The sequence below is a fragment of the Corvus kubaryi genome, unplaced genomic scaffold (genome assembly GCF_017639235.1).
Source record: "Corvus kubaryi isolate FWS band 111438036 unplaced genomic scaffold, C.kubaryi_AGA036_p1.0 37184, whole genome shotgun sequence".
NCBI classification, from domain to species: Eukaryota; Metazoa; Chordata; class Aves; order Passeriformes; family Corvidae; genus Corvus; species Corvus kubaryi.
Window position 1 is genome coordinate 367,494 of NW_024581051.1, and position 22,208 is coordinate 389,701.

A 22,208-nucleotide genomic window follows, 5' to 3' on the forward strand; every position below is an offset into this window, starting at 1 on the left:
TTTTCTTTAGGTCATGACTGCTCGATTCGCTTGTGGAATCTTGAAAGCAAGACTTGCATCCAAGAATTTACTGCTCATCGCAAAAAGTTTGATGAGTCCATTCATGATGTGGCATTCCACCCATCCAAATGTTATATTGCCAGTGCAGGAGCAGATGCCCTGGCTAAAGTGTTTGTATGACAGAGTGCTTCCCATTCAACTTTAGCTTTGTATATATTTAACCAGCTGCACAAAAGAGAAGAGGAGGGCATGAGTTGTTTTATCTTGCCCTATAATTCAGAGAATGTTTGTAAGTGTTTAGTTTTGCAGGGTGCTGTTTTCTAAATTGACGTTTGTTCTGGTTTCTGTGAGCTCAGCTGGTGCTGAGAGCTTGGAATCTCTCAGTTTCAAATAGTTTAAAAAAAAAAAAAAAAAAAAAGCTTTTATTTAGGGGGTGTGAATTTTCGTCCAGGCAGGCCTTGGGTGAAACTAGGTCTATGTATTCTCTATTAATAAAATGGAGTACTGGAAAGAAGGAGTCTAATTGCATCAGGGAGTAGGAAAAGAGGGAAACTTCCTAGGATGCTTCTCATTGAGGAATCTTAATGTACTCAAATCACCTGGAAAAAGTGATTCAAAGTCAGTTCACATGCTCATTACTGTATCATGTGAGAGGCACTTTGTTATCCCTTTGGTATGAATAAAGTAGATCTTGTTCAGAGAGCAGTAGTGGATAGTTAATCTCAGCCACCTGGCTGCTAGCCTAAGATAAATGCAATTAAAGGAAGGCAAATCACTAACATCAATTAAAATGCAGTAAAGTTTCTGTTACACCTTCTGTGTTTCTCAGTAAATACCTAGTTTGCAAAAAAATTTATGTAATTTTTTTAAGACTGTATTAGCGTATGGTTAGAAGCTGAGCCTTTAGTTTAAATCCTGGTTAACAACAGACTGACACAGTCTGTGTATACTGTAGTAGCAAATTTAACTTATTCAGATTTTAATGCTGTTTATTCCTGGAGATCTGGCACAAGAAATTATCACAAAGCTTTCCAAAGAAGCTGTCCTGCAATTTTAGGTATCCAGCGTTCATCTCCTCTTTCTGTTCCTGCTAAAAAGGGTATCATTCTGGGCATTAAGGATTACAGTGAAATACTTCATCTGAAGATTAAATCTGATGCTTTGTATGGGTCCTTCTAGTGGAATAGGTGGGAACTATACAAAGCTCCATCAGTTTGAGAGATTCTGCTACTGCTAGAGATATTTCCCAGCTGCACCATTTGTGGGACTCTTTACCTTGTCCGCTTCACTGGGTGTATGTGCCATTGATGGGGTTACCTGAAGAATGAGTGCTTCTCATAATTACTCAACAGATGTCCTTTGTTTATCTGTTCAGAGTTTCTCTGTTGATTTGACAAATAACTTTGAATCTGATCTTTAGTCTTTTTATCCCTTCTTAAAGGAAGGTGAGTGGATTCTTTTCTATTACGTGTCATCATCAGAATTATCACTATTCATAAGCGTGAAGTTGGTGTTTTTCTCTGATGGGATTGGGAAGCAGAATTTCTGCTGGAGTTGATTTCTGGTGCTGATATGAGTAGGAAAGAACCCAGTGCAACTCCTCAAGTACCAGTATGAGGTTGAGACTGGAAACTGATAAATAAATCTTTACCTTTAAACTGACACTTCGTAAGCAGGAGTCATTGAAAGATATCAACATAAGGTTTGACTGTGTTGTTTTGAGAGTGGCATTTGGGGATGGGACCACATTTGAAGTTGATCTCAGAGTTTAAACCAAGTATATTATTTAGAATAAGAGGTTGACCTGTGCTGTTTGAGCCTGCAACACATTATATGTACTGCTAAAATATCTTGGAATACTTTTATTGCTCAGAATATTCAGATATGTCACTTCATGATATTGATATGCAATATATTTCCTTAGATAGGATTAAAACTTTTACCATGAAACAGATGACTACAATAATAATACAGATTATTTAGTTTTTATAAAATGTTTTGGTTATGATGAAAAGGAGGAAACTTGGCTGCAAAACTGAGCATTCAACTTTGTGAGAGTTCTGTGTACTTGACTCATATTCTTTCAGTGTCATTATTTTATTTCTTTTTGAAGAGAAAATTACAAAGATTTATTTGAAAAATTCTAAAAGTTATGTATATTATATATGTGTATATATATTGTAAACATGTATTAAATGTGTCTAGTAAGGGAAGACTCCATGGGTGCATTTTAATGTTTTAGTAATAAGAGTCCTCTTGAGTTTGTGTATACAAAGGATAATGGTGTGAGTATGAAATGAATGTTGTGCTTTTGCTTACACAATACAATATGTAGTCACAGTTGTTTAAATTGCTGTACATAAAAACTAATAGGCCAGCATGCTTGTTTTTAAAGACTGTCATTCTGATTACAATTGGAATGTAAGAGGTGGCTGTTCAAATGTGAATTGAAAGATGTTTCGTTCTCACTATTGAGCTCTTGCTCAAACCGAAAAGTGATTTTTTTTAAAGCTGGCAATTAGCTAGAGGATGAGGTGCCTTTAAAAAACAAAACAAAACAAATGTAGCCTTACAAAGAGGTTGTGGAGTATATATATTTTTGTGCTTGTCTTCATAATTGATGTCAATGTCTTTTTACTGTACTTGCTCACATACTTGTAGGACTGCAGGGTATTGTGCATGAGCCTGTCAGATCTTCTGAACATCATCATAGGAGATAGGGTTGAAAAAATTATTTAGGTTATCTAGTCCATCTGCTTGCTAAAGCAGGGTTGTAGACTTGTGCATTCTAATATTGTCTTGGACAGTGAGATTTTATATGTTCTAAACAATTAGGCTTCCTTTTAAAGATTATTTCAATGATTACATCTCGCTGGCAGGAGGATTTATGTGATATTTAGTCACTCCTTTTTGTAACTTCATGCCAGTATTCCAAGCCATGTTTTGTGCCATTTTACATATTCTTCATAGTCTTTGGAATGTGGAACCTGCATGCACACACTGGTTCCATCTGTAGATTTTCATTCCTTTCTGCTTTCTTCAAGCTATTTTTTTAGTCTGCTTTTTTTGCACTACATTTTCTTGTTTTCATCCTTTAAGCTCAATTCTCCAAATCTTGGTGTCCATACCACCATTCCACATGCATGATTTGTTGGACTTAGTCTGAAGGTTATCTGTTAAGCTTGGTTGTTATTTGGTTGGGTTTATCCTCTGTAATGCGATGCTTTTATGTAGGAGGACCAAGCTTTTGATGTCCAACAAACTCAAGTCATATGTCTTTACTTGTGACAACTCCTCTAAGTAACATTTGAGCATTGCTACTTTTCAAGTTTCTTCTTCACTTTCAGTATGTTATGATTCTTTTGTAGAGACTTAATTCCTGTTTCATGATTATCCTGGGTCTTACAAGCTTTGAACTTCTGACCTCTGAGGGCACTAAATTATTTTTATTTGTTCCTCTTTTATGTGCAGTTTTTCTTGATTCAGTGTAATTGGTAACTTTCATTAGTGTGATCCATGTGCTCATTGAAAGTGTAAACAAAACTGGACCCAAGGCTTATTCTTGGAAAGACCCTTTTTCTGCAATATCAGTATATAGCATTTTACTATTATTATTTTTCCCTTATCTAATTTACATGGTAATTTTTAAATTTAACTCATATAATTTTTTGTGTATGTTAGCGTGTGCTAATGATTTTGGTTTTACTAACTAATTTAATGGCAGAATTTTCAGTCCTTCTGTATGGTGAAAGTTGGTCCGCTACGTTTAAATACTCTCACTTTTAATTTACTCCACTGGGCTGCTTGCTTTTACATATTTCATTCAGTTACCAAAATGCACAGAATGATTTGGAGTAGCTTGGAAGAACTTCTAGATACATTGTGTCACTCTTACAAAATCCTAGTGTCTGCATTTATTTTTGGGCCTCAAGGAGAAAATTTCCACATAAAAGATTTACTACTTTTATCTCATTCATGTTTATTTTGATCAAATATGTTCTTTAGCAAGAAGTCTGTAGAACTATATGCCATATACTGCAGGCTATTTTTTTAGGACATGTATTTTCAAATAATATTACATTAAAGCAGTCCCATGTAATTTGGTTACGTGTGTGGTGTTCACCATACAGCTTTCTGATTGGGTCATACAACACTGTTTTTCAGTTGTGAATTTAAAGTAACCAGAAACTTGTCCATTTGAATAAATGTGTGAGAGATAAAGGACTTAGTTACACCACCTTTTCAGCACATTTGTTGGATCACAGATATGACCTCTTTCCCTGCCTCCCTAGGTTTCAACAGTGTAATTTTGGGGAGCAGCAATTTCTGTAAACTCGTGTTCTTTGAGCAGTGTTTGATGAGCAGAAGTGTGGAAACAAACAATTGAAAAGCGGACATAACCATCAGATAATTAAGTCTCGGTTTTATTAATGCCTTTCAAGATGTGTATTTGGAAACATGGCAGTGTGTTTTTAGACTGTCCCAGGTATCCAAGAGCCTACTTGATGCCTGTGTGAAGTACCTAGTCAATCTGAGATGCATTGAGGAAGAAAATACAGCCATTGTCATTGTCCTATGCTGAAATTTGTGGCTGTTTAGTTGAAGCTGGTTTGGACTACACTTAGAAATGAAGAAATCAGAATGTGATAGTTAACCTCTTCCATGTGGTAAATTGGTTTGTATAAAATGTGTCAATCTTTGATATGGCAATATGGGTTTTCTTGGGCATCATAGAGATGCTTAGTGTAGTTGTTACTACTGAGTGACAGAGAGGATGAAAATATTTCCCTGAAAAAAATGCTCAGATGTTTCAGGAAGCTTCTTTTTTCTCATAAGGATGTGAAGGTGTTGAGAATATTTTATCTAAATCTGATAATGTGTTTAGCTAAAGAGGGTTACAGTAGGTGAACAGTCTTGACTCTTTCATCATCAGTGTCTTTAAGCTTAGAGACAAACACAGTTACAGAAACGATTCTCCTGTAAACTGCCAGTGAAAGTCTCTGCCATGTTTCTACTGAGCAGCAGAGAAACTGATGGACAGCAGTGTCGATCCATCTGGTTATGTCAGGGGTGTTCTACAAAAAGTAACCCCTCTGGTAAAAGATAATGTTACATACAACAGAGCAAATGAACTCCTGGGGAGGGTGGGGAAGGACTAGGATGAGTCTTGTGTAAATAGTCCTTGTTTGGGCAAACGCTCTTGTTTAGCTGGTGGGAATGTTCCCAGGAGGGAGGATGGTTGGAAATACAACCTTTAAAAAAAAGTCTCTGCCTATGCTAATGAACATACCTGTGCAGGTTTTCTATCCTTTTGATCCTGCTTTTTATCTTCCCACTTAAATCTTCCTTTAGGTTACATTTTCTGAGAATCTTAAATCTCATCTGCAGTGAGCTCTTATTGCAGAGTGAATTTCATAAAGGGCTATTAATTTTTCTCTTGGAGTGGTTTTTTGAAGGGTGGTAGGGTTTCAGCTTCAGCCCTACCGCTCTCACCACCAAAAAGCTGATTTGTACCTCTTTACACCCAGTTCATTTAATTCTAGTTGGTTATCTCTTACCCTGCCTTCTGACTTAGTTTTGCTGCTCTGTAGTCAGTTGTGAAAGCTTATGAATTGCTGTATCATTTAAGATGTTTCTGAGAATCTGGATTCCACTACAGAAGGCATAAATCCAGTTGAATAGTACAACCTGTGGGTCTCATCTGGTTTGTTGTCAGGAGAGACTTGTTGTTAGATTACAAAATCCAAACTATGGCTGAGCTAAAAAGGCATTTAATAATAATCTATTCTTCTTAGCCCAACTTCTTCCTGCTTAAGCGCAGATTGTGGTATTGTGTGTTAAGCTAGTTTTGCCCTGCTCATGCTGCCAAGCCATGCTGTGATTGTGGGAGATCACACCAGTGTTTAAACCATGCCCCGTGCACGTGTTTCTAAGCTTCTCAAAGCCCTGTGTTGACATGGTCCTCAAGGCCAGTCTTCTTCCATTCCCTCAAGTTTGAATTGCAGGCTCCCAAAATTACTTCCTGGCTATTTTGAGAAACCCTTGGTCCTCACACCAGAGTATTGGACTAGGGTGTTGAGAAAAGATTTGTGCAGCTGGATTTGTACTATTCTGAAAGGGAAAGGATAACTTGTTGCCAAGCCAAATATTGTCATTATTTTTGGATTACTTGTGAAAAGCAGCCAAAAACATTGTATAAGGGATAAATGATGGACTTCAAGCTAATATTTTTCCATTAAGAATTTATTTTTCTATGCTTCCTGTCATCAAGATACAGTGCTTTTGAATGTAGCTTGTTTTCAGGTGTGTGGCTCCTCAAATTGTTTCCTTGCAATCAGACATTTGCAAATGTGCATCAGTTTTGAAAAGTGTCTCATATATGTTAGCACTTCTTTTGGAAATGCAAACTGAGCATGTTAGCTAATGATTTCTTGTACTTTTATAGTCCAAGCAGACTGAAAAGCAGTCTTGTGCTATGTTTTCCTTGAATAGTGTATCTGAAAAAACTTGTAGAAGGAACCCCATGATGAGATGACTTTTGTTGCTGTAAGGTTCTCTGTTGACTTTTGTCAGCTTTGCATTGTAATTTGCGTAATTATCTTCAATTGACTGTCAGGTTAAAAAAGACAAATTTCTTTGTCATATGGACTGTAGCTTGGATTTTTTGTTGTTGTTGTTGCTTATATTAATAGAATTTTTTCTTTTCTACTAGAACTTAGAGGTACCTGACACCTCTCTTTAGGAGAAGTTATTACAGGTGATAACCACTAACACGATAGTAATACAGTGGCTCCCCTTCTGTTTTGGGTCACTTCCATGGCAGATAGTTGATATGAAAAGGCTACTGTGGCTGATATATAAACAGCTAAAGGAAATTAAGATTCCCCTTCAGAACTTTGCTGAGGTTATGATTTTATATGCCAGTTTTGAATGACTACTTTGAAACAGTGTTGGGCTTCAAGTGTCTTGTAGAACTTTGGATCCAAATGAGAAATACCTACTTGTTGAGTAATAGTCTGTCAGTTTTTTGTGTATGGCTCAGTACAAGGCTGTGTCAGAATTGCAGTACCACCAAAATTACCTTGTTTAAATGCAACTGTTGTACAAAAGTGAATGTTATTTTGAGTGAGAAATTCTGTTTTCTTATTATGAAGGAAATAGTTTTCTTGGGAGTAAGCATCCATAAATGTAATATATTTCATGATTTTGAAAAGGCTTATTAATCATGGGACATGAGAAAAATGAAAGTGTTTCATTCTCCAAAGATCTGTTAGCAATTATTATTACAAGTATGAATTTTTGCTTTAAATGGAAATGCTTCTTCAAAAACTTAGTATTAAACTTCTTACTAAAACTCAGTAGTTTAAAATGCTGGAAAAATATCTAAAAAGGCAAAGACAGAAAATTCAGAGGGAGATTATTTTGAAATACGCTAGTGTAATTTTGAGCTTCTCAAGTGCAGCCCTGAATTTTCTCTTTTTCACTGCAATTCATACTTTGTGAAACTTCTTGGATAGGTTATATTTAAAGCTACATTCACTTGCCTGAATAAGTCAAATAAATATTTTGTCATTTAAAATTATATAGATCTGCTTATGTTAGTGTGCCATTTGAAATGAGACCCCATTGAGGTAACCATGCAGGTATTTGTGCTGGTATGGCAGTAGTGAAGTGGGGTATCTGTGTACTGTACCCGCATTCTGTGCTGAGCAAAATCACACGGACTTCCAGAAATAAGCAATGGTTTTTAAGAGCAGCTTTATTTAATGTTGCAGCAGCAAGTGTCATTTGTACCATATAATTATGTAAATTGGGTGCTAATAAATACTATTTTTCAACATTTTGCATTGTGTTCATAATTCTGCATTTTATCACAAGATGTGTGTGGTTTTGGTGTGAGTGCTAGGAGGGGAAAGTGCATTAAGACCAAGACTAATAGACTTGTTTGGAGGGGCTTGAGGTAACTCCATGTGAAATTCTTGTTGAACTGTGCAGCGTGTCACTATTCACAGGAGTGCCTTGTTTTTTGTGTTCTCTGGGTGTCTTGGTTTCATCCTGCTCCACCAGCTTGGCTCTGTTGTCACCGCACATCTCTCCATGTGCTGAGGCACATGGTCCCTGTGTGGGGGTGAATGTGGGGTGAGCAGACATGCGGAGTGGGTGTGGTTGTGCAGGAGCTGGTCTGTCAGCGGGCGTTGTTCGCAGCCAGACACGTGGCTCTTCCCGAGGACAGCGTTCATTCAGCATAAAAAGAAACGCGTGGTTCTGCCCTTGGGGAGAGGATGAGGGAGAGCAAACCACACATCACAGATGGCAGCTGCGTTGCTACAGGAAGGTGCTCAGAATGGCACTGTGAAGGGGTGGCAGGAGAACCTACACAGAACTGAGCAGAACGAGTTGTTGTCAGTGAGTCCATCCTGTTTTTTCTGAGCTTGTAGGTGGGATAAGTGAAGTTCTCATCTTTTCTCGATAGGTGTAAAATAGCCTGATTTAGTCCTAGTCATCTTCCTGCCTCGTAGGAAAGGAGGAATTGCTTTATGAATTGACAGTACAATCTCATTCACCCCAGTGTGACTGCCTCTAGAGGGTTCCTGAGGTAGGGGGAAAGAAGATTTAGTGAATAATGTACAAGTGACCCTCACATGTGGGAGGCCTTCCTAACATGCTTATGGGTTTGCCTATGAACAAGACATGGCCCCATGATGATTTGCATGTGAGAAAAGTGAGTACACTTGGTGATACAGGGGAACTTCTACAATTTCTTGTGCTTAAAAAGAAGTAATTTCTATGAGTGCTGGAATTCTTGAACTGCATTATCAGAGTTCTCATTAGAAATCTGAGAAGGGGTTAAACTGGTGTTAAGAAAAATAACACGTTTCTTGCCATTCAGTAAGACTGACACAGTTGATTGTGAGCAGTGTTGCTGATGCAGTGCTAAAACCCTCATCACCCTTCCTCCCCCAGTTTAACGAGGAAAAAAGATTATTTTGAGGAATTTGAAGCATTCAGCTGCATAGATGTACATTTGTAATGTTTTCAATGTGTAGGTGACTTAGCAGATGTAAATGGCCTGGTACTTTCTAAGATGTCTCAAAATGAGATGGGAATGGAAAAGAAAAGGGATCAAGTTGTTTCCATAATGTTGCTCAGGGACAGAGAAAAATAGCTAGCAGAATGATAGTGACTTTTTTCAACCATGAAATAATTTAAAGTACACACACCACAGAAAAGTGACTTAAATTTGGTGTCTCAGTAATATTTCTGATACTACTTACTGCTTGCTTTGACTTTCTAAGTAGATAACATGGATAATTTTTTGTGGGGTTATAGGCAGAGTGTTAAATCACTAAATATGTTTAGATTGGGTTGATCCTGGCTGGATGCTTAACTCCGGAGCTTTTCCTGGTTACTGGTATGGTTTTCCTTGTGTGCTGGAGAGCCATGGGGGAAGGAGCATGAGGAGGAAGGGGAAGCTTGTCTGCCCACCTGTCAGCAGCAGCCATGGAGAGACTCTCCTCTTGCTGAACCAGCAAAGCAGCAGCAGCTGAGGAGCAGGAGGTGCACACTGCAGGCGATGCCTTCTGTGCAGGGCGGCACAGTGACAGCAGAAATGCTGAGTGTCCCACTCTGGGGAAACAGGACTTTGAGTTACCTCTCTCTGATGGCTGAACTCTTAATTGAATTTGGTGGCTCACTGAAAATGTGAGTGGCTAATGCTGGAGTTGGAAGAGATGCTGAAACTGAGCTCTTCCAAGGCTTCCAGAGCATGAGCATCAGTAGGTATTTCCAGGTGGGTGTTCTGCATTGTGGTTGCTGAGCACTGATAAGCCACCAGCCCAACTCTGAGTGCAAAGATGCTTATTTCTTAGGGAGAGGGTGGTCAGACACCCTCTAGAGTGTGTGTGCAGTGACTAGTTCAGACAGCTCCCATCTCTTCAGGATGCCTCTGCCGGACAACAGCTTCTGCTGCACTGGTCAGACATCTGAAACTAAGTGGCCCAGCATCAAGCGACTGGACATACAGATCCTCTTTTGATTCAGTCCTGCATCTAGAAAGTGTGTAGAGCCTGTGCTATCTTTTTTCATCCTCCAAAGGAAGTCTGGTTCCAAAAAGAACATGATCTTGCAGACTTTGAAAAGTACATATGACCTTGATGCCCTTCAGTCATTAGACTCTACTTCAGTGACTGATTCCTCTGACAGGTAATTTTGTGGTAGCTCACTCTAAGGATCTTTTTCATCTGAGCATGTAAAAGGACAGCACTGAAGTGCCTGGGGCTTTGCCAGCCTTTCTAGGTCTTCCACAATGTAGTAGTAACCTCAGCTGTGTTTCAGAAACTAAAGTGGCATGGGCTGTATTTGCTGTTTATTTTTTAACCCCATATGAGATGACATGCACTGCATGTGCCTTTAGGACCATTTTATTGCAAAAGATAAAGCAACTTATGTTGATAAGCTCAAAAAAGCTTGTATATGTTACAGAAGGAGTTCTGCTGCTTTCTTCAAACAAATATACCTCTTTGAACATTTATCTATATATGTAAGCTATCTTGGTTTTTTTAATAAAACAGCATTTAGAGACTTTAGTAGGCTGCAAGTAAGTTGATTGCTATGAAAGATAAAGAGGAGTGTGTTCTGTGATTGCTTTTCTTAATGGAAGGGTGTATTCTTAAAAGTTTTGAGGCTTCCGCTTAATTTTACGGTGTTTATGAATAGGATGTGTAAGTTTAGACAAGAGTTGGATTAAACCACTTTCATACTTTGAGTTTTGACAATTTGAGGATCGTCCCAAGAAGCAAATAAAAATGCACTTTGAGAAATGAGCGCCATAGTTGTTCTGTAAACTGAAGATAAACCATTTGAACAGCAACAAGCCCTGAAGTGCCCTTTATAAATGCTTGACAAAAGATAGCTGTGCAACTTTCCTGTGAAAGAGCATTTGAAAGCTTAATGTCATTGCTTGAAGTTCAAGCTTTAGAAAAAATTATATCCCATATGCATATATCCCTTATGCACATCCTAAAGAACATGTGTGCTCTAGCTGTTCCTGATGTCTTGGCCATCACTGCCGTGCTTTTAGCAGAGCAAAAGTGAAACATTGGGGAGTCTCTGCAGGGTACCAATCTTTGGTGCTGCAAGAGTACATTCAATATGGAGAACAGTATGTGGTAGTAAGCTGCTGCATTAAAAGTTAAACCACAGTATTGAGAGTAACTGTAAGTTAGGATTTAGGCCTTTTTCTCAGGTAGCCCCAAATCAAGCCCCAAAAAAACAGGTTTTCAGACAATAAATCTGGTGTCTGAGTTGAAGTCCCCAGTAAATTCAGTTTATGGGCTTGAGTTTTGTCCAGCCCACGTAATGTCCCTTGTTGACAGAGAAAGATGTGTTCAGCAGAATGGTAGTGAGGAGCTGGGTCAGGAGATGGGGGATATCAGCAGTTGCTCTGCTCATACCTAACTCTCTCTATCCTTAATCATTTTTTCAAGCCACCACGCTATTGCTGTGAACTGCAGCAGCACAGATTAGTGGTAAAAACTCTGCATACAAATATATTTGTGGCAGCTGACAGTGTCCTGTGCTTTTAGTCTGGGTAGAATGGTTGAATTGATGATAGTTAAAACTGGAACTTAATGTTTCTTCTAAGGGGAAGCGATGAGCTTTTACTGTGTAAAACCACTGTTTCATCCAGAATTGGTTTTGATAACCTCTAGAGTGGACTCCAGCCTGGTTTATGTTACCACACCAGGGGGATCATGCAGAATCTGTTGTTTTTATTAATTTGCATTATGCTTACTTAGTTGACAGGTTTTGAGCTATTTCAGTCATATTTCCAAACATAACGATTTAAAAAATAGTGTTACTTTTGCTGATAAAATGAGTTTCCCTTATGGCAATTCAGTTAAAATTTATGTGGCTAATAAATATCTTGGCTCATGGTTATTAAAACTATAAATGCTGTTAAAAGCCTGATTTGCAAGTAATATGGCAAATGTGAGTTTTAATTTCTTTCCATTTCCTGTTAGTTCCATGAGCCTGGCGCAGCATGGCTTTTATTGCCGTAAGGGGTGTGAACACTCATGTTTTCATTGGTTCCTTTGATAACTTTGCTTAATGTATGTATTTTCTTAAATGATACTGGATGGAACATAACCAGCAACTGCTGCTTGCAAAATAAGGTGCAGTTCTTTTGGTCCTCCTAGTGTGTCACTCCTCCCCCAGTGACTAGTGACATGGGTAGTTCTCCAGTTAAGAAACCACTGTGTGTTCTGACTGATCCAGGGCTGTAGTAGGTACATTTTTAAACCAATCCATAAAAGAGAAGTCAATCCTAAATTTGACAGAGAGTGTCTGTAAATGCTTGAAATTCTGCTTTTCCCAGTGTATAATACAGAACTTCAGATAATTCCCTCTTAAATCCTGTTAATGGCTCTTGAATAGCTCTCCTCACACTAGAGACTCCTCTTCTGAGTGGTGGTTTAATGACAGACTGGTGGGTCTTAAATGCTTTTCTCATTGTGACCAACTTAAACCCACAGTTTTTCTCAAAGTCTCCTGTGTCCTGGCAACACTCGTGTGGTCCTGCAGGCCTTGAACCTCCCAAGAGTGAAGGATGAAGCTGAGGGGGAAAGACACTTCTCAAGATCAAGCATTAATGCAGTGTTGTAGGAGACTAGATTCCGATTCTTGCATGTTGGCTGCCATGTGGATTTGAGGATTTACTGGGGTTGGCAAAGGATTAGAGGGTCCTGGGGCTTGACCCTTTCTGCTCACTTGCTTTTCAGTTTCTCAGGGTTTGGATAAATCCCAGTGCTTGAGTTTACACTAGCTGAAGCTTAACTTGCTGACAAGACAGCAGTATGGAGTGAGTACCTGCTTTTAAGAAGGTACTCAAATTGAGCTGTGTTCCCTCTCCAAAAGAAGCATCTGGTATTTGAGCTCTGACCTGTGTGTCATGTGGTGGGCAGTGCCGCATGAGGTGTTTCTACCACAGCTGCTCATTAGCCTGGCCACTCCCTGAAGGGACCTGGCCACTCCAGGGAGCAGGTGGCACATTTTAAGAAGCTTGCACGTGCCCAAAGGTGAGAATTGGGCAAGCTGGGGCTCTATGCTGGAAGCAGCTCTTCAAACTACTGCAGTTATTTCCTCCATGTTTACTGCCTCCTTTTCTATCCAGCCAAATCAGAGTTTCTGATGCCTGCAAGGACAAAAAATGAAAATCAACAGTCTACACAGAGCATTATCATGCATAGGGACAGAGCTGCAATCAACCTTGTTGACTGGAAAGTGCCAGAGGGAAACACCTCCAGTGCTTCTTGAACTGAGGGCTGGCATTATTCCTGTGGTACTTGGTGTGCCTTCAGCACAGTGCCCAAGGGTCCTGCCTTGCTTAAGTCCATCAGTTCCGTGGCTGGGAATTGAACTCTGTGCAAATATTTTGGATGAGCTGATTAACATAGCGGTAGAGGTTGTCAAATTCATCCACAAAGAAGGAATGCTCCTTAGCAGGGTCTGATGCAATGGCTTCCAGTTCATCTGGGGCTGCCCAAGCAACTCCAATGGAATAAGCAATGACTCCTGGAAAGAAACCTGAAGTTTAGAATAAGCATAAAAGTTTTCATTGCATTAAATCTTATTTAAGACCAATACCTATCTTCACTAGAAAGCCAAAGAAGTCCTGTGTTGCTAAAACAGGAAAAATCCCTTGAGATGTCCTAGATAGCTGCATTTGTGATGATTTATAAGTTTTTTTTCTGAAGTTCCTTATTCAGCTATTAAACAGATGCTGATCTTGTTGGAGCTCAGTGGGACCCCAGGGACAAGTACTACTCTTCCTTCATAAGGTTTCATCCAGTGCCTTCGAGTCATAGGAAACTGCATTTATCTGACCTGGATGAGTGCTGAGGCATGAGGGGAGAGCAGGCAGTGATAGAAGACCTTACCATTTTGGTGAGCTGCCATGGCTGGCATGCTGACATCATCGTAAGACCTGCCATCTGTGATGAGAATCATGATCTTCCTTTTGTTGGGTTTGGACTTGCTGAACAGCTGCTCTGAGGCGTAGCTAATGGCTGCTCCCGTGCTGGTGCCACCACTCCAGTAACTGATCCTTTTGATAGCGTTCAGCACATCCTGCTTCGTGCTGTGCTTGTCAAAGCTGAACTCCAGCCTCTGCTCGTAGGTGTACTGCACCGCTCCGATGCGCGTGTCGGTATCCGAAATCTCGAACTCCTTGCTGATGTTGGCTACAAACTGGAGGACCGTGCGGAAGTTGCCGGTGCCGACGCTGCTGGAGCCGTCGATCACGAAGCCAATATCGGCGGAATTGAGGCACGTCTTGCTGCAGGCCAGCTGGTCGGTGTCGCACACCCGCTTCACCAAGGGCTGCACCACCTTGTGGAGGCTGAACCAGCTGGGCACGTTGATGGAATAGAAGCCACTTGTCCTGCACACTGCCTGCAAGGCAACATGAGGATAAATGCAATGGAAATTCAGTCTGCATGTTTCTGCTGGGGTATGTAGTTAAATTGTAAATATAGGCTCCTGGAAAGAGCAGTGCTGGAGTCTGAAATGGCCTCTCCCGCAATCACCATCTGCTTCCCTGGGAAATGATGTCATAACATCACGGATACTTGTGTAATGTGACAGCTTTTCCTGCCTTTTTTTTTAGAGCTGTGGGATGGAGCTGATATTACAGTAGTGAGAGAACTGTAATAAGCAAGTTTGCCACCTGTCAAGGTTTTTTACGTGAGTTACATTGTTCACGGGAAAAGCATCCAAATTACAGAGCTGCTCTTAGTGTGGCTCCCATGGACATTGCAGGAGCCTGTGTGTTTGCCAGGTGCCAACTTCAGCTCCCGTCATTCAGAACAGCAAGGAAAGTTTTGCCTACTGGCAAACCCTACTACCTTCAAGTGAAACCTGGGGCTTAAGCTGAGGAGAACTTGGTTCATACCCTTCTAAACAGAAAAACCCAGGCTCACTGTATTTGCTCTGCCAAATAGTAAAAAAAAAAAAAATTATATATATATATAAAATTAATTTTTATAAGTCAATACTCATAAGGGCCAGATCGATGGGAGGCTTCTATAGGGTTAGTGGGAGTCAGGTCAGCATGGGCAGGAAGTAGGGCTGGCACAGCAGAGGACAAGAGGACATGGGGGAAGTCAAGGGGTGGAGGAGGGGAGTGATGCAAACAGGCTGGATCAAATCATCTTTGGCTTTAGTGCCTTTTAAATACCAATTCCTCAGTTCTGTGGGTGAGAATATTTTGTTAAGCCAGGCTTTATCTATCAGCTTTGTGGTGGTGTGTGTATCTGACTGTTTTAATAGACCGAGGCACTGGTCTTGACTTGCGTAAAGCCCAACAGCTCCAAGGGAGTTACAGTTCCCTCCAGTCTGGGCTCCTCACGGTGTCCTGCTCTCATTTGTTCTTCTTACTCACTTCTATTTTAGTGTTACAATGCAGCAGTATCAAGTCACCATTCCCTCCTTACCTTCCTGTTCTGAGCCCACTCTACTCTCACTCCTGCTGTGTCTCTGGCATGTTTGCAGAGGCTCGCTGTAGCTTTGCTCTTTTAAAAACACTAAATGCAAATGAGACTACAATCCAATTACATGCTGACCAGAGACAGTGCAGCTCTTTGGAGCAGCTCTGAAACTCACGGGAGATTATTTCATGGCAGAGCAACCCAGCTCAGATGGGAATCTGTTTTCTGAAAATACCAGATAATTCAGCCCTGTTTCCTAAGCCCAGCCTGGTTTTCCACTTGATAGATACCTCCTGCCCTAACTGGGTGCCAGCTTGTCCTGAAGCACTGTTATCAGACAGCTACTGTTGGTGCCAAATACAAATCAATCAAGGCTCACATTCTCTTTTTTTTTTGCTGTACATGGCAGGGATTTATCCTTTTTCCAGGAGCTACCATGAAGTCCATAGCAGCCGAAACAAATTACTGAAAAATAACCTTCATCCACAGTGGAAAGAGGATGTTTGAGTTATCCAGTATAGCTGAAAAACTAGACTGTGCCTATGTTGGGACTGTGCCACCCTTTGCTTGTGTGGGACCTGTTTGTAAATGCAACATTGACATTAGGTTGACAGGGCTCCTCATCCTTTCCCTAGTGGGAGATGCACAGCAGGAGGTTTGTGGAAAAAACAATTCCAAATTGCTCAGGCTGCAACTGTACTTTGTCACGCTGCTGTGTATTTGGAAAACCATGCATCTCAGTACAACTGCAGGTATGTGCCAGGGTTTAGTCAGTCAAAAGCCATTTGCTTGATGATGTACCTCAAACCAGAACTTTACTGACTTCATCCTCTTTCTGACCTCAGCATGACTGCCTGGTTTTTGTACAGAAAAACTCAAGACAGTATGTACAAGAAGGAAAAGAAATAACCGTAAGTGGTAAGAAGGAAAGGGAAATGGCCTGAATGAAGTCGCTTGGAAAATTTAGTCAGAGCCAAGCTCCTGGTCAGACTCAGCCCACTAAGTACCTTGTCCACAAAGTTCGGTTCAATAACATTCTGCTTTTCACTTTGAGCAGCTGCTTCAACAGTGACAAAGAAGATGTTGATCCCTGATTCTCTGGCCAGCCTGGAGGCCTCTTCCACTCGGTCGGTCGGCCACCCATCCACCATCACTACAACCACATTGGGTGCTCCACCTCGGTTTCCATTAGCATCCAGAAAGAAGTTTTTGTTAACAAATGAAAGTGCCTTCCCTGTAATAGAAGAGGAGTTGAGGAGGAGTTATGGATCTGGAAGCACTCTGATAATATCCCATGAAATAGTAGGCAGAGAGCTGACTTAAGTGTTGGAGGCTGCTGAGAGCTGGGGAAAGCAGTTTCTGTGGCTGCGTGAGCAGGAGGGGAGGCCACTGCTACTGGTGCCATTGCATCCTGAGCCCTCCTGCACTGAACCCCCTCCCTGTGCCCCAGAGAGGTTGGGGGTGATGAGCTGGGTCAGCAAGTATCCCCAAAGTGTTGATGGGAACTGCCCACAAGGAGACAGCTATGTCCTGTCAACTTGTGATGGATTTGCAGTGCCCTTGATCAACACATGCAGGTCATGGTGGGAGCAGTGCTCTCTCACCAGCCCTGCCCTAGCACTAAGCACTGTTTGGTCACAGCCTCTGTGTCCTGTGAGGAGGTGTGGGCTTGCTTTAGCCCAGGCTCGGAAGCCCTCCTTGATCTGAGGATGTGCAAGCAGCCCCATCACCTACCAACATTGGAAAGTCCCCCTTTTTGTTGAATTTTCTCAATGGCATTCCTTAGATCCTTGGAGTTGGCATAAGTTTTTAAGTTAAATTCTGTGGAAGGGTCATCACTAAAAGGAGAAATTAGAGCAAATGTCAGTGTTTTGCTTCACATACAACACAAAAGCCATAGGACTGGTCTGTGCTACCTGGCTCCTGAGTGCAAGCTGGAGTGAGGCCTTTAGCACATATCAGCCGTAGAGTTACAGCTGCCAGAGTGTGCAGTAATGCCCTGCGGAAATGGGAATGTCGGGGAAACTCTTACCCATACTGAACAATGCCCATCAGAGGACCAGCGCTGCCAATGCCAAGGGCTTGAGCCACGTTACCAAGGAACCGCTTTTGGAGCTGAAAGCGGCGTTTGCCGATGCTCCAGCTCCCATCCATTAGGAAGGACAAATCAACCTTGCAATCTGAGGAGAGATAAAGAAACACGGAAGATATTTTTAGTCCTTTCTGATTGCTGTGCTTCTTGCAAGCAGCAAAGGCCTCAAAAGTCTGCATCCAGTGACTTGTCCTGCTGTGTAAGCTCTACTAAAAAAGCCTTTGACAAGGATAAGTCACAGCTGGGGGCTCAAGTCTGTCCTGCTTGCTGGTAAACACAGTCCTTGGCATGATTTTGTCCCATACAACATCTGAGCTTGGCTGTGTGATGAAAGGGCAAGAATCTTTTCACAGGGGTCAGTCTGGGAGCACTGCATTTTGGGAGCCAGGGAGGTCAGCCCCACAGGAGCAAGCTGGCTTGTATATCCTGTGCCCTCAGAGCCACAGATTGGGCTCAGCGTGCTTTATTTGCAGCCAGAGGTGATGGGAGTTTGTAAAACTAGCCATGGTGCTTGGGTTTTGTGGTCTGACCACCTGCAGAGCACAAACTAAGGGGATTTCCTTGGTGACACTTTGTGGACTTAATTGATATAATAGACATAACAGGAACAATTACTGTGTTAATGTTGCTCAGAAGGGAGGGAAGTTCCTGAAATGTGTGATGCCTGTGATGTGCCTCAGGGGAAGGACACCGTGGGGTCTCTTCAAGGCGACTGCAATCCAGGATTACTGACAACAATCCTGGCAACTCTGCACTTCTGAATGAGAATTGTTCATCAGTTTCAATCTGGGCTGGAGCTAACATCAAGGATGATGATTTTGCTTGGGATGTTCAGTCTGAGTGGGGGCTGTTCTTTTGCCTGTCATTGTAGCCTTGGACCCATGTGTGCAACAGCAGCAGCGTGCTGTTGTGTGTTTCCTCTCTGGGCTGAAAGTGATGTTCTACAAAAGGTATGCCTGTACCCAAACAAACTCTTCCCTTTAATTACACAGATGAACCTCATCTTTGTGCTTCTGCAAATGCTGTCTTCATCCCTGTCAGCCTGCTTTCAGGTTCCTGGAAGTTAGTGGTGAAACATTCATCTTTGGTCTGCGACCGGGAGTGGGATCAAAATTTGGCTTAACTAGAGCGCTAATTAACATCTTCCCCCTCCAGTGTCTGGGTCATCCCCATCTCTTGATTTCCCTCTGATGATGCCTCCTACCAATCAGACTGTTCAAACTACTGTGTTTTAATCATTAGGTAGCCCGAAGGCTACAAAGCGCCAATTGTTCTTAGTGGCTTATGCAACTGCCTCCCATCTCATTACCTTCAATTTTTTCTCCCATAGCTGTCTCTTTTTTCTAATTCTAATAATGCTGAGTTACAGGAGCGTGACTGAGAACCGTGTCCGCTCAGAGCAGATCGTGAGGCAAGGTCAGGAACCCACAACAAATACCTCAATTAACAGCCAAGTTTTCCTGAATTTCTTGTCCTTCAAAGGGAACTACTTCATGAGATCTGTATGTGGAAAGTGGGCAGTTTGTTAGCCAGCCGGGTCTGGGGAGGCAAAGATTTACATACACTTAATAGACAGACTCGGTTTCTGGGGCAGATTCAGATTCCGTGCTGGGACATGAGAGGGACACTGCAAGAGCACAGACTAAAAGTGCTTTGTAGGGAGGTGAGCACTTTCTGATTTGCAGGGAGGCAAGATCTGAATTAGGGCTTTTATGGTCCTAGAGTTATCAGCGGGATGAAAATTTTGTTTCTGGTGTGACTTATTTCAGTTTAACTGCTGGAAACATGTCTGTCCTTGCTGGCATCTCCACTTCACCGAGCCCTGCTTTCATGCAGTGCAATGGGGTCTGTAGGGAAGAGCCTTCCCTTTTTCTTCTTCTTTCCCTTATTTCTGTATCAGTTTCAGCTGTATTTCACTTTTTTGATAGGGAAAAGAATACTTTAAATATTGAGAGGAGTGCCTGGGAATACATAGACGTTTGGTTCAGTAGTTACTGTAAAGAGTCCGAACAGTGTTCAGCTGCCCAAGGACGGGCAAGAGAGGACCCAGGCACTGTTGGAAGGGTGGCTTCTAATGAAGAGGTGGCAGGCGACCCCATCTCTCCACTCAGAACTTGCTTTCTCTTTCTTCTGCTACTTTGGGCCTCATCTAAAGATGAATTAATGAGTTAACCTTTATAAAGGGCTGTAGAAAATTTCCTTTTCAGGGCAGGAGAACCTACATTTTCCTCTCTGAACTTGAGGGGTCCTTGATGCTCCCTCTACATCCTCTCTCTCCTGGCTGTGGCAGGTATCAGGTCCCTTTCTCAGGTGGTTTCCTTCCTTCTCTCCGACCCACTCCTATGGAAAGGGTGCCTGCACACAGCATCACCATGGGAGTCTGCTCTGGTCAGCAGAGCTCTCTCATCTAACCCTGGTTGCAGCACACTGGATTGCTGTCCTCTGCCACCAAAGTACTTGAGTGAAGAAGCTCTGCACCCTGGGAGCATGGAGCTGATACTGCCCAGGAAGAGGTGGTGGGGAGTAGCCACTATCTTCCTGCCCAGGTAAGCTAAATTTTGGATGTTATTTCCTTCCCTGTAGAAGCAAAACCCAATTATGTGTATAAGAGGGGTCAGTGGAGAGTGCTTACTCTTTCTGTGCAAGAAAGAAAAATGTGTTTCTGGATTTTCTTAGCCTTTCTTGAAAACTTAACTTTGGCTATTTGATTTGAATGCATTCTAGCAATACGTAATTAATAATGTCGCTTAATTATGAAATTAATTCTGAAGTACATACTCTGATTCCCCTGGGAGATGGGCTCCAGCGGCTTTGGATTCAATTCTTCCTTTGAACTGAAGCCTAAAGAGAGAAAGGAAAGGATCTATCAGTGTGTGCTTGGTGGCTGCCCTTGCTCTGTAAGGAAACGGGCAACAGGGTCACTGCAGAGACCCCCTGGCCTGAGGATTGATGTGGGAGGGAAACGAGGATGGGTAGGACATCCTTGGAGCTTACCCTTTTTCATCTACATAATTTCTGGGGTAAAGCAAGAGCAGAGACATTTCTGGGAATGCCACCAAAAGTTCTGCCAGCACCAAATTTGAGGTGCTCCCCTTTGGGAGTCAGTCCCCTAATTGTGAGGGTTTGGCAGCATCATGCACAAGTAGTGGGCTGCTCAGGAGCAGAGGCTGGTGGCCACGGTGCGGGATGGTGACTCCCAGCAGTTTTCCCCTGAGAACCAGCACTGCCACCACGGTGGCTCTCTGTGCTTTACAATGAGCTGCACAACGTCTGAAGTGGACGAGCAACAGATTTATCGTGTTGTTTTCTGTCTGGAGAGGAAGGCACAGGCAGCAACTCACTCGATCTCATTACAGCCAGGGAAGCCAGGGAGCACAGCTCCTCAGGTGCCCCCAGGGGTCTGGGTTATTTTGCAAAACACAAAAGAGACAGGGTAACAGAGAGCTACAGTTAAGTCAAGGGAAAGCCTCATGGGTCACTAGTGGATTCTAGCTCAGGACCCAAGTGAAGTATTTGGGTGGTAGCAGCCTTGAAAACACAAGTTGATGTCCTTGTGAAAGGCACTGACTCACAGGGCGCCATCATGCTGGCATCAGAAGGTCTGAAAATGCTGAACTTCACTCATGACTTGAATGTCTGGCAAGACTCTCCTACAGTCCAGCATCTCCCTTCCAAGCAAGGGCAAAGAGCTGTTTCTTTTCAGTACAGCATGACAAGATTAAGAGGATTTAGCTGGGATAATCCTCAGAAGAGACAGCAATGATCAGACAAGCTACAAACTGAACACTCACCAAGAAAACTGTTGGTCTAAAGAACAGGAGATCAGCTTATTATTTTTGTAAACTGCATGTTACATTTTATAAGAAAAGTAGAAGGAAGACTTCCTTAAATCTGCATCACCAGATAAGTCGAGGAAAGACTCCCGACTTCAGATAAACATTGAAAAGGTAACTTTAGAAAGTGTGACCTTTATAAAGAAAAGTGTGAGAGATTACTAGGTACCACAGAGTTTGTCTCTCCACAGCAGCCAACCATGAGCAAGGCAAGCATGAGAGAGTATCAGTGTATCTAAAGGGACATCAGGGAAGGTCACCACCTAAACATGATGGGAGGTGTAACAGCCTAAGCTGGTTGCTGAAGGTATTAATGAACAAGCCATAATGATGCAGAGTACTGTGAAGAAAATGGAGGGAAGTGCCATTCCCCTCTGTAATTCCTGTTTCTATTCCTGTTGAGTCTAAAATCCACCTCTTGTAATTGTCAAATACAACCTTTTTTGTGTCCTTCTAGCTGCATGCTGAAAGCTGCACGTAGTTTTAGGTCAGGGGCCATGTTTGTATTAAGTCTGAGTATGCAGTACCTGGTGTAAAGCTGACCTGATTGGTACCTGATCCCTGCCAGGAGGCTTCAGCACACAGCAGCATCTGTACTGGACAGGGGTGCTTTGGCTTCTCAGTTTGAAATTCAGCTGCCAGTGAAGAAAGTTTCTACTGCAGGGACTAAACAGACCTGCTAACAGCAGCATCAAAGCAGTGATTGTGCTCTGCTTTGCTTGTCCCCAGGCATCTGCTGTTGCCTGTTGCTAGAGCCAGGACGTGGAGCTAGCTAGGGCACTGGGCTTGGCCTTG

General features: G+C 42.1%; 2 protein-coding genes across 14 annotated transcripts in view; one reads left to right on the top strand and one right to left on the bottom strand.

The window, feature by feature from the left end:
- The window catches only part of STRN (striatin), a 69,056-nt gene extending 61,216 nt beyond the window's left edge, over positions 1-7,840 (top strand). For all 4 annotated transcript variants that reach the window (XM_042021994.1, XM_042021993.1, XM_042021997.1 and 1 more), the window contains one exon: positions 11-7,840. In XM_042021994.1, coding sequence (XP_041877928.1) covers positions 11-180 — 170 coding nt within the window. In that variant the 3' untranslated portion in view covers positions 181-7,840. The remainder of the gene's footprint in view (positions 1-10) is intronic.
- The window catches only part of VIT (vitrin), a 54,619-nt gene continuing 40,152 nt past the window's right edge, over positions 7,742-22,208 (bottom strand). For 7 of the 10 annotated variants that reach the window (XM_042022002.1, XM_042022006.1, XM_042022003.1 and 4 more), the window contains 6 exons: positions 20,359-20,421; positions 17,521-17,668; positions 17,223-17,326; positions 16,496-16,722; positions 13,941-14,454; positions 7,742-13,575 (listed from right to left, as the gene is read on the bottom strand). In XM_042022002.1, coding sequence (XP_041877936.1) covers positions 13,397-13,575; positions 13,941-14,454; positions 16,496-16,722; positions 17,223-17,326; positions 17,521-17,668; positions 20,359-20,421 — 1,235 coding nt within the window. In that variant the 3' untranslated portion in view covers positions 7,742-13,396. The remainder of the gene's footprint in view (positions 13,576-13,940; positions 14,455-16,495; positions 16,723-17,222; positions 17,327-17,520; positions 17,669-20,358; positions 20,422-22,208) is intronic. The other 3 variants (XM_042022007.1, XM_042022005.1, XM_042022001.1) reach the window with 1 other exon arrangement.